The sequence below is a fragment of the Dermacentor andersoni genome, chromosome 4, assembly GCF_023375885.2.
Source record: "Dermacentor andersoni chromosome 4, qqDerAnde1_hic_scaffold, whole genome shotgun sequence".
Taxonomy (NCBI): Eukaryota; Metazoa; Arthropoda; class Arachnida; order Ixodida; family Ixodidae; genus Dermacentor; species Dermacentor andersoni.
The window spans coordinates 46207524-46219010 of record NC_092817.1 but is presented as its reverse complement, the minus strand read 5'-3'; the positions used below and the strand labels follow the sequence as shown (position 1 = coordinate 46219010).

Below are 11487 nucleotides of genomic sequence, written 5' to 3'. Positions count from 1 at the left end.
ACGTCAACCAGGGGCGGTGGACACCACGTCTTTTAAGCTTTTAGGAAAAGCCCTTACGCATTTGCTATACATGGAATTTCGCTTTGCGCATGCGCACGTGGTGCCATGGGTTCAATTTCCAAATATTCCACGGTCTCGTGCGTTGCACTTATGGCGTATAGCTACATAATATTAAGTGCAGTAGTATCTCAGGTTAAGTGACTTGGATGTCAGGAAAACAGGAGTATGTTGGGCTAAATAAAGAAAAGGTTGATAAAAGTGTATATGTATCTTATATGAATAGGATAAAGGTGTTAGAAGACCTGGATAACAAAGATAGTGGGGTGAAGAAAGAGGGCAAGGTAGAAAACTACCATCATCGGCCGCCAAGGAACCAAACATGGAATAAGTCGGCCTTTCTTTCTTTTTCATTTTTTTAGTGACTTTCTTGTATTCTCTTGACGAACATTACTTATTTATTCGCTTGTACTTGCTTCCTACATTTCTTTCAGTCTTTCGTTTGTTTATCGTTCTATGTTTTACTGTTTGCACGTTGTTTATGGCATTATGACATGATTACGCTGTGTGTTCTCCTCACACTTGAAAGCAGACTCAGCTTCCCGCTTATCGTCTTCGGAGAACCGTAATCTTACCGCCGCATAGTCGGTTTCTTTCATTTTACAAAATAAAGGGGACACACCAGTGATCAAACGCATACGAACTACGAGCTCCGCAGAACATCGCGCTCTGCAGGCGCGCAACCTGGAATGAGGAATTGAGGCCTGAATGTCACCTTAAGAACAGCGCAGCGCACTAACCACTTTCACACAGTGCACCTGAAGGTGAACCGCGAAAGTTATTTTCGCGGCAACCACTGTTCATACGCTACTCCAGCTCAAAGGTGCGCACGGTTCTGTTTTGTCGATTTCGCGATCGTTGCCCCTACAAGAAAGCCAACTACGTCAATACTGACTTCTCCGTGAGTGTGTCCATATTAAGTAAGCGCCCGTTTCTTCGTCTTTCTTGTCAGATGTTGGATGTGGTAGATGCGGCCGGCCGCTTTCCCTCTCAGAGAAAGTGAGAGTGGATCTGCCCCGACCGGTTTATGATCCGGCTGACCTGTACTGGAGTATAGTTTGAGACCGCATGCATCGCAGGTGCATGCAAACGAGATGATTGCAACTTTCGCTGTACTCATCGTCACCACTGGATTACTGGCAATTCTGATAGCGTAAGTACTCCATCGTTGGTATTTCATTAGTTTAATTCAGCAGAGCCTCGTACACCGCCACTAATGCCATTAGGCCACTTAGTGGGAACGTAACTGCGCATGCGACAAAAGCTTTGCCATGAGCCGGATAACGCGAGGAGAGTGACGCATCGAAAATAGTAATGGCCAATGGGGCCTTCCTGTGAAAAAAAAATTCAGAGAGTCATTAGAAAGTAAGTACATATTTTTGATAAAGTGGGTAGTATGTATGTAGACAGCCCCCAAAACTCACAACCTCGTACTTTGCGACAAATACCTATATATGTTGTACGCAGAATCCCTTTGAGAAGTGTGCGCATAATAAATTAAGTGAAAGCAAATAAACTCCAGAACAGCTTGTCAATCTGCATTTCGTATGCGCTACACAAACAAAATGAACAAGTCGATGAGAGATGGAGAAGTAATGCTTTTTTTTTATTCATTCATACTGACAGCCTTTGCAGGCTATTACAGGAGTGGAAAAAAAAAACTGAAGTATACACGGGCATAAGTTCAACAACCACATTCGACACAATATACAAACAAGTGCACTGGACAAGAAAAACAGCTAAATAAACGAACAAGAATACATAATACACAAGTTGAGGCAGGGACTTATGCTATTATCTAGGTGCACCGTGGTGCATGAGTGATTCGAGGCGTTCAATAAAGACACAAAGGGAGTCACTTCTCTCAATGGAGTCAGCCAGCAGGTTCCCCTCTTTAATAACTTGAGGAAAGAAAAGCTGTATTTAAAGCAACCATTATGAGAAAGTGGCACAGGAATGCACATACTGTGGCGATGTCTAGACGGTTCGTCGGGGTGAAATGTAAAATGCTGTGTTGTATTTATATTAAAGTAACCGTGAATTAGCGGGAACAGAAACTACATCCTTTCAACCTTTGTCCTGCCTTCAAGGGTTTGAAGGTTTGCTTGTTTGCATAACTCGGTCGGTGAAGAGAGAGAGAGAGAGAGAGAATGAAGAGGAAAGGCAGGGAGGTTAACCAGATATGAGTCTCCGGTTTGCTACCCTACACTGGGGATGGGGGATAGGGGTTGGAAAGATGATAGAAAGGAAAACGAAAAAAAAATAATAATAATAAAAAAGGGAACGCGCACACATGGAGACACACACACAAAAGGCGTTCCAGTTAAAGTCGTTCACACAGGCCGGTAGATCGCAAGAAGCGCAAAAGCGCTTGCACGGCCTTCTTCTGTGCAGGTAGGTCCTTTCGATGTTGTAGAATTCTTTTTTCGGATAGCGGTTGGTCGTCCAGTCGGTCAAGTTCGTGGCTAAGGCATGCCCTCTGTGGACTGTACTGCGGGCAGGCGCACAAAATATGGCCAATTGATTCTTCATGGCCGCAGTGGTCACAGGTTGGTGTGTCGGTCATCCCTATGCGGAAGGCATAGGCTTTAGTAAAGGCAACGCCCAACCAAAGTCGATATAACAGCGTGGCGTCTCTACGGCGAAGCTGTGATGGCGCTCGAAGACTTAATGTTGGATCAAGTGAGTACAGTCGCGTATTTCTTAAATGTGGCTCATTCCATTGCGACGCGGTGCGCTGCCGAGCAAGTAGGCGGAGCTTCCGTGCCGCGTCAGTTCTAGAAACAGGAATTGGGACGTGGCGCTCCTCAGTATGGGCTGAGCGGGCAGCGTGATCCGCCCGTTCATTGCCGATAATCCCGCAGTGACTTGGAAGCCACTGGAAGGTTATTTCATGGCCTGCATCACTTATATGGTGTAACTTCTCGGTAATATGGAATATTAGCTGTTCGTGCGGTCCGCGTCGTAAAGGTGACAGTAGAGACTGCAGTGCTGCCTTCGAATCGCAGAATATTGTCCATTTGTGTGGCGGTTCATCACCAATGTGAAGAAGGGCAGTAAAGAGCGCTGCGAGCTCTGCTGCCGTCGATGTTGTCGCGTGGGTCGTCTTAAATTTAATTGTTGTAGCTTTCGCTGGTATGAGGACTGCCGCCGCGGAGCTGCTTGGAAGGACTGATCCATCAGTGTAAATATGCGTAGAGTCACGGTAGTTCTCGTACAAATATAGTAGCGTGAGCTGTCTAAGGGCTGGTGATGACAGATCAGCTTTTTTCGAGATACCAGGTATTGCGAGGTTGATTTTTGGCTGAGCGAGGCACCATGGAGGGATCGAAGGTCTCGCAGCCGGAGTGAAATAAGCTGGCAATGATTCATCATATGCAGTTATCGTTTGGCTGAAAGATGTCTGTGGCCTGTCCGCTGGTAGAGAGGCTAAATGGTGACGAGGAGTCCTGGCTAGATGCCTTATATGGGTCCTGAGTACTTCAATTTCAGTGTGGGTCTTGACAAGGTGGTCTCTAGCGATTGCTATCGTAGCCACTGTTGAAGCACTCTGAGGCAGGCCTAGACAGATCCGGAGCACTTGACCATGAAGACTTTGTATTGTGCGTAGATTCGTTTTGCCTGTGTTGTTTATTGCTGGCAAGCTGTATCGCAGAAATCCTAGAAAAAGCACCCTGTACAGTTGTAACATGGCACTAGGCGACATTCCCCAGGTCTTGCCAGCGAAAAACTTGAACAGGTGGCAGATGCCTGTCAACCGTTTTTTCACGTATGATATGTGTGGGCTCCATGACAAGTCCCTGTCGATTATGACACCTAGAAACTTGTACGATCGGACCCGTCGTATTATTTGGCCATTTATCGTTACACTGTAGTTTGCCATGGGTTTGCGCGTAAATGGCACTAGTGCGCATTTCTCGGAGGAAACTTCCAGGCCTCGATTACGGAGGTAGATAGCAGTTTGTGTGGCGGCTCTCTGGATTCTCGCTCGCAACTGTAGGCGTGTTACTGCAGATGTCCATATGCAGATGTCATCCGCGTACATTGATAGCCTGACTGTGGTTGGCAGGTGCTCAAGGAGAGCAATTAGTGTTAGATTAAATAACACGGGGCTAAGTACACCGCCCTGGGGGACGCCGCGGTAGCTATAATGTAGAGAAGTATGGCCTTCCTCGGTGCTTACAAAGAAGGATCGCATGGATAGATAGCTCCGTATCCATTGAAACATCCGACCACCCACTCCTACCTCTGCGAGGAGGTGCGGTGATATTTATTATAGATAAAACGGGAGGCCAGTGTCTGCACGTTTTCTATTTTTTGCTATGTTAGATGCGGCATAGGGATCCCACAGAATTTTCCCATATTCAATGACTGGTCGTACCAGTGCTCTATAAGTGAGTAATTTTTCATCGGGAGTATCATTGCGGATGTTACGGCTCAGACCCCGAGTTACCCGGTAAGACTTGGAGCACACATTATGTGCGTATTCCAGCGTAGGTCGGAAGTGAAAGTTAAAGCGAAGTACTTGTGCTGTTGCACTCTGTTAACTTGCTTACCTGCTATGAAGTAAGGGTATTTGTTTGCATTTTTGTTTCGACTGACGGACGTGATTACTGACTTGTCCGGGTTTAGCCCCTTGCATTTGCCATGTGGAGTACCATTTTTCTATTTCTTGTAAGTTAGAGCTTAGCTTCTCTTGGTCACTTGAGAATTTAACTGTGTTGTATACGACACAATCATCTGTGAACAATCATACTGGGACTGTGGTACATTTTGGTAGATCATTGATGAAAGCCAGGGAGGAAAGGGGACCCAAAAGTCTAACTTGAGGCACACCTGAGACCACCGGGGAAAGAGCCGATTCAGAACCTCGAAGGTCGATGAACTGTTCTCGAGAGGTGAGGTAAGAAAAGTTTGTTATTTTTGGGGTTTCTCAAAATAGCGTTAATCTTTTGCAGCAACTTTGGATGGAATACCTTATCGAAGGCTCTTGCGAAATCCAAAAATATTATGTCAGTTTGTTCAGGGCTGTTTATTGCTTGCGAGAGAGACCGTGAGCGGTTTCTATAAGTTACTGTGGATAAACATTTAGGGAACCCATGTTGAGAAGGACGTAGGATGTTGTTGCAGTCCAGGTATGCAATGAAGTGTTTAAACATAATATGTGCTAGCAATTTGGAACAAGTACATGTAAGAGAAATTGGGCGAAAATTATTGACAACGCATGTGCAACCGCTTTTATGAATCGGAATAATTTTTGCACATTTCCATGCCACCGGGAAGGTTCCTCTGGCAATAAGTGTCTGAAAAATTTTATTGAGGTATGTAGCACCCCACTCTGCATATCGAAAGAGAAATTCATTTGGAATTTCGTCAGGCCCTGCGCTTTTATTCACACACAAGTGAAGTAAGTTTAAGACCACTTGCTCTGTGATTTCTATGTCTTGAACTGGAGGGCTGCCAGGAGATTCTGTGAAGATGGGCGACAAGCGGTTGTCAAAAGTGAAAACTGATGTGAAAATAAATTAAAGCGTGCAGCTCGTTTTTCACTATCATAGGCGCCGAATACGGGGGAGGGAAGTGCTCCGGGGCCCGAGCCCTTTGCGGAGTTTTCCGGAGGGGGCCGAGTCCAACCCTCTCGGCGACGATACGGAAGCCTACACTCCCCCGCCCCCCTCAACACAAACAGACACTCAAAGTGTAATTACCGAGGTTTTGTCACCCACACCATTTGAGGCTTTCTTTTTTACTTGCCCCGACCTTCTCCCTTAAAATTTTATTGTGGCTAACAGCTTACTGCATCATTATTGGAGCGGATGTGCACGGCTGTTAACTCGTGCTTTCGTCGTTTTATTTCTGTAAATCCTGACAAAGGAAGGAAGGAAGGAAGGAAAACTTTATGTGGTCCTGCAAGTAGTGATAATTAATCACTAAGCGGGCCGCTCCCACGTTGGGACCGGAAGGCCAAGCCTCACGGCCACATCGTGAGCCTGCTGGACAGCCCAGAATTGTTCATCCAGGTCCGGGCTGCGAAGTGCAGCCTCCCACCTGGACGCATCCTTGATCGCCGAGTCTTCAATTCTTTCGCAAGACCAGAGCATGTGTTCGAGCGAGGCTAAAGCACCACAATCTTGGCAACAAGGCTCTGTATACGTCTCTGGATAAAACATGTTCAGTCTCCGTGGGCAAGGATAAGTACCAGTCTGTAGTAAGCGTAATGTAAGTGCCTGAGCCCTGTTTAGTTTAGGATGCGGCAAACTGTAAACCCTGCGATTAAGAAGGTAATACTTCGTGATTTCATTGTATGTGGAAGGGGAGTCTCTATTCTCGGGGAGTACCGCCACGCCGTTGCGCGGGGCAGAGCGGAGGGTAAGATCTCGCGCTGCCTCATGAGCGGACTCATTGAGATTCGGAGGGGCTCCCTCAATCATCCCAAGGTGAGGACAAGCGCATTAGAAGCACTAGTTGCGGCTGCCTCATTCGTATTTTCCTACGTCAACGTTGCACTAAACTTTCGCTGTAAGCACCACGCAAACATACAATATATTTAAATATACATACAGGACAAAGTTTATTATATTTTTGAAACAGAAAAAGATAGCCGATTAAAAATTATTTCTAAAGGTATGAATAGCCTACAGTTAGAGAATGAATATGTTGCTGTATGTTCATGCACGTCGCTTCAAATTGCGTTGCGGGCTTTTTTGACCCTGAAAAAACCTGCAGACTTCAGGGGCCCCTTCGGCAGAGTCTTTTTATGAACGGCGTGTGTAATGCACGTGAATGATGTGTGTCTGGGTATTGCTTCTTTTTCCAGTAAGCAATGCTAACGACTCACAGAAAAAAATCTAATAATTTACAACGTTCATTAGGTCGGCTCCCGTCGGATGACGGCGATAATGCATGCTGCTGGCCGAGCGCTGCCCGTGAGGTGAAGAACGCCCTACCACTTCCTCGTCGCCAGTCACGATGCAGCCGACCTTGTTCACCGAACGCCTGCTTGAGAGCAGCACAGTACCACTGCGCAAACGCTCCGTCACGTGTTTTTTTTTTTTTTTTCATATTTCGCGGGCTTTCTTTGCAACCCGCAAAAAAGGACTATGTGAGACATATCGTAAGGAAAACAACTCGATCGGTGGTTTCTGAAGGTGCTCTATAAATCTGCGTATCATACTTGGGGTCCTCAGCCAATATTAAAGGTTGGGTAACTAAACTTAATTAATTAGTGAGTTATGGGGAATACAACATATTCTCTGAGTTACTATATGCTATTGCGAATAGTATGCGTTCGGTTCAATTCGCTTCCGACGCGCCTTTCATATTTAAGTTCTTGGCTCAAGTTATGTGGGACATCCTGTATCGGTCATGGAAGTGTGATGGCAGACAAAACGCATCGACTTTGATCCGAAATTATTAAAACTTCAGACAAACCGGCAGCTTCCAGAAACAGTGGCGGAGGACTCCATCTTTGTGTCCTAGGTTACGCACGGATGTTCTAGCATTCATGGTCTCAAACTCCCATGCCAGCGTGCGTGACGTGGCCGACCATGCACAAATTTCCGAACCTTCAGTTTGGAAGATTCTAAGTTACTCGGCCTTTCACCCGTACTACCTTAACCTGCACCGTTGCTTGGAAGATAGGGACCTGTGAAATCGTCTAGATTTCTTGAATTGGGCCTTCACAAATTCCAGTGAGTCACTGGACTTTTTGAGCATCATCATGTGCACAGATGAAGCCAAATTCTGCAGAAACAGTCAGGTAAATTTGCCGAATGCGCACGCACTATTGGAACGACTCCAATCCACACTGACCAAAGCGCACTGGGCACCAGTACCAGCGGCCGCTCAATGTGTAGTTCGGAATTTACGCCGGTGCTATAATCGGTCTCATCTTCTTCCATCACACACTGACTGGACAGCGTTACGTGGACGAAATCCTTAAAGGAGTGATGGAGTTTCTCAGCGAAGTCCCGCTGTCACGTCTTCCACTCCTGTGGTATCATCACGATGGGGCCGCCAGCAGCCGAGCATGAAATTGGCTGGATGCGACTTTTCATGCGCAATAAATTGGAAGGCACAGGCCTGTAAATCGGCCGGCTGGGTCATCTGACCTCTCTCCACTCGATTTCTTTCTTTGGGGTTATGTGAAAAATCGTGTTTACATGATCGAGACGTACGTCAGATGAGCTCAAGACAAGGGTCACGGATGTCTGCCGTAGAATTCCAGCGTGCGTCATCAAGAATGTCACTGAAGATGTGATAAAACGGACACAGTACTGAATAGCTGCAAAAGGAGACCTATTCAAACACGTCCTCTGGGCAGAAGCTGTTGTCCAATGGCGCTTACGAATTCGTAGGTAATAAGGGCACACTGAAATCTTATGGTTTTTAAATGCGTAAGCATTTATATCCTTACCCAACGGAAAAACCGTCGCTCCGTCCGTCCCCGCTCTCGGTGTAGCGCCAGCAGCAGCGAGCGAATTCACCTGCGTGCTGCCCCTCGCTTCAACGCCAGTGAAGCGGCGGGAACACAGCGCTCACGGAGCTCTCAGCCCATGCCGCACTCTGCCCCTTTCGCAGATCGCTTTCCAGATACGGACCGCGCCGCCGCGCCAGACGTTGCCGCCACCAGAGCACGGTTGGTAATCGCGGTTCATAATTGTTCAGTGTGCCTAATAAATGTTGCATGTATCCTTCATTTGCTACATCTCCCTGGTCATTTCATCCCACGTCCACATCCGCTTCTACATTGCTTGTAGTCGCCACTAACTACGTCGTCTCGTGCAGGTCTCACTTAACAGTTTGGTGTTGCAACCGCGCTTCTCCGCTTCACGCTAGAATAGCAGCTTGGCCTTGTTGGTTTTCCATCCTGGTGTTAACAGCGCGCAACGTAGACGGGACACGATACGAGAAGACGACACCACAAGCACTGTTATACTCGGCTTCACGGTTCTTTCGAGGTCGTTCTCGCAATTATACGAAACGCACTAGCACGCTACCCCGAAACACCGTCAGTAATACGAAATGCTTACGCATAATTCAGATAAATCCCAGAGAAGATTCTACGTGCTTTTTGTTTTTTTGCGTGTGTGTGCAAACGTCCCGATGAGCAATTAGGCTCATTTAGAAGTGGTACGTTTACTTCCTTGAACGCATCGGTTTTGACTTTCCTTTACATGTGAGTCGCTTCCCGGCCTCTTTATATCGCTGTTATTTTTTCGCACAAATCTGTTTTTGCAGCACGAATGCACTACAACAAAAAATAAAAGCGTCACATTAATTTTTCTTTGGTCCGAAGCAAGTTTCTGGCGCGAAATATAGCTATGCGCGCACTCTTTCGGTGAAGCGTGAGCAGGGCCGGGATTTTGAAACATTCAATGCCTATTCCATTGCTTTTCGCATTTCGGTTAGAGCGGCGCTTCGGCTGCGTTATCAGGGGCTGTTGTTATCAATGTGATCAGTTGGTCTTGAGAGACGGATAATAAGTGTGACGTAGAGATGAGAGGAAGGAATAGCTGCCAAGCCGCGAAACCTGCTGTTGGTGCTGCTTCCGTACCATTATCAAGGTGATGCACTGTCTCTTCGGGTTGGCCACAGGCAAAGCAGTTGCTTCCAATCAGCTCGTTTCAGGACGCTGCTTTATGATGTGGGTGGGAGTGCAGTCATGGGGTATATTTCATTTTTCGTGCAGGGTTTCTTTACCAGACGGAAAAAATTAGTACGCAATAAGTACGTTGCTGAAAACACCGCACTTAGATGTCATTCGGGGCGCCTACAAATGCGTCAGTAACACTTTGATAATTACGGCAATACTTCTCGTGTTAGATAATTATAATTACCTAATTAAATCTAAGTAACGAAACATTACTGTGGACTACTCCAGTGTACTGTAAACAATGTGCACAAGGTTTTGTTCGAGTAGCGTAATTGCTCTTTTTTTATGCTTCAGTGCGTGAGAGTTGGGCCACCCTGTAGAATTCACTCAGTAACCGAAATGAGGCCAAGCCGGATTCACTCGAAATCAGAATCAACAGCATTCGTGCACAACAGCGCTTATACACAGAATCACAGAAAAAAGACAGAGAGAGGCTGCAGTTTCCCCGGAAGGCGAAGCAGTATTAGTGATAGCGAAGTATTAAACAATTTCACGAAGGAAGATTACACCACCCAGACACTCCATATTCTTGGTGGCGTGAGAGGACTCAGGCTGTGAAATGGAACTGTCTCCTACCATGACGTTTTGTATATTTTCATGCAAGGCTGTCACTTCAGTGAACAATTCTACGAGATCACACGAAGTTTCTGCAAGTGCAACTGTTATTAAAGGTTAGGTCAATATATATATATGTATATATATATGTATATGTATATATATATATATATATATATATATATATATATATATATATAGAGAGAGAGAGAGAGAGAGAAAGAGAGAGAGAGAGAGAGAGAGCAGAACAACGTTTTATAATTTATAGCACTGCTGGTGCGATAACGAATCAACGTAATTTGCATTTTTTGCCACCCTTCGGCATGTATAGCTACGCTGTACTAACAATACACCTTCTGCATGTTTCTTACGCTTCCGCAGATGGCGCCGAAGACATTTTTCGTATTTCGAGGATCTGGGAGTTCCAGGGCCAAAACCGAACTTGATTTGGGGAAACTTCTTAGAGTACTACCAAGACGTGAGCTGCTGCCGATGAACTGATGCTTCATAACCACACTCTCAGCTCCCTTCCGCCTTTATCATCACCTTGCCAGCAGCATTGGCACCTTGTTTCCTTTCTTCTTGCTGGTTATGATTGCTGTAAAAGCCAGAACGTCTCAAGCTTCTTTTTTTTAAAAAAAGGATAAACGCACACCATGTTGCATATAACAACACTCTTCTGAACTCCACCAGTTTATTCTAAAAGGACACGAGAGTGAGAGAAGAAATTAAATACGCGCACAAAACAGAGAGGGGACGAGCGTCCCCAAGCGAAGACGTCTGCGCTAGAAAGACGCGGAACCTTCACATACTTCAAGATCTGTTAGTGAGATGCTTAATTTTTTTTCTTTCAGGATCGATACAAAGTTATTGGAAAGTGGCTGAAGAAGTATGGAGATGTCTTTGGGTAAGTTCGGTGCGAATTATGCCGTATTCAACGAATATCATCCAACGAAAGCTGCCAACGACTTCTAGCCACACAATGTGGTGACGGACGCCTGCTGGGACTGGGGTACTTAGACCCCCCTTTCTCCCCCCGGCCCCTCCTCTCTCTTAAAAGGAGAATAAAGTTCATTCATTCATTCATTCATACCAACGAGGTCGCCTTTAACAGGGGCCCCCATGCTGTGCTCAAATTCTGACAGCCTGTCCGCAATGGGTTATGTGCTCCTGAAAAGGTTACGAGCGTGTGTCCTGACAAACTTGCTAATGATATAGCT

General features: G+C 46.1%; 1 protein-coding gene across 2 annotated transcripts in view; it reads left to right on the top strand.

Moving 5' to 3' along the window:
* The first annotated feature begins 1077 nt into the window (after positions 1–1077).
* Positions 1078–11487, top strand: part of LOC126537053 (cytochrome P450 3A28-like) — a 28048-nt gene continuing 17638 nt past the window's right edge. The window contains exons 1-4 of one of the 2 annotated variants that reach the window (XM_072287813.1): positions 1108–1210; positions 4838–4960; positions 10649–10745; positions 11122–11174. In XM_072287813.1, coding sequence (XP_072143914.1) covers positions 4938–4960; positions 10649–10745; positions 11122–11174 — 173 coding nt within the window. In that variant the 5' untranslated portion in view covers positions 1108–1210; positions 4838–4937. Of the gene's footprint in view, positions 1211–4837; positions 4961–10648; positions 10746–11121; positions 11175–11487 lie in introns of both variants that reach the window. The other variant, XM_055073666.2, reaches the window with a different exon arrangement.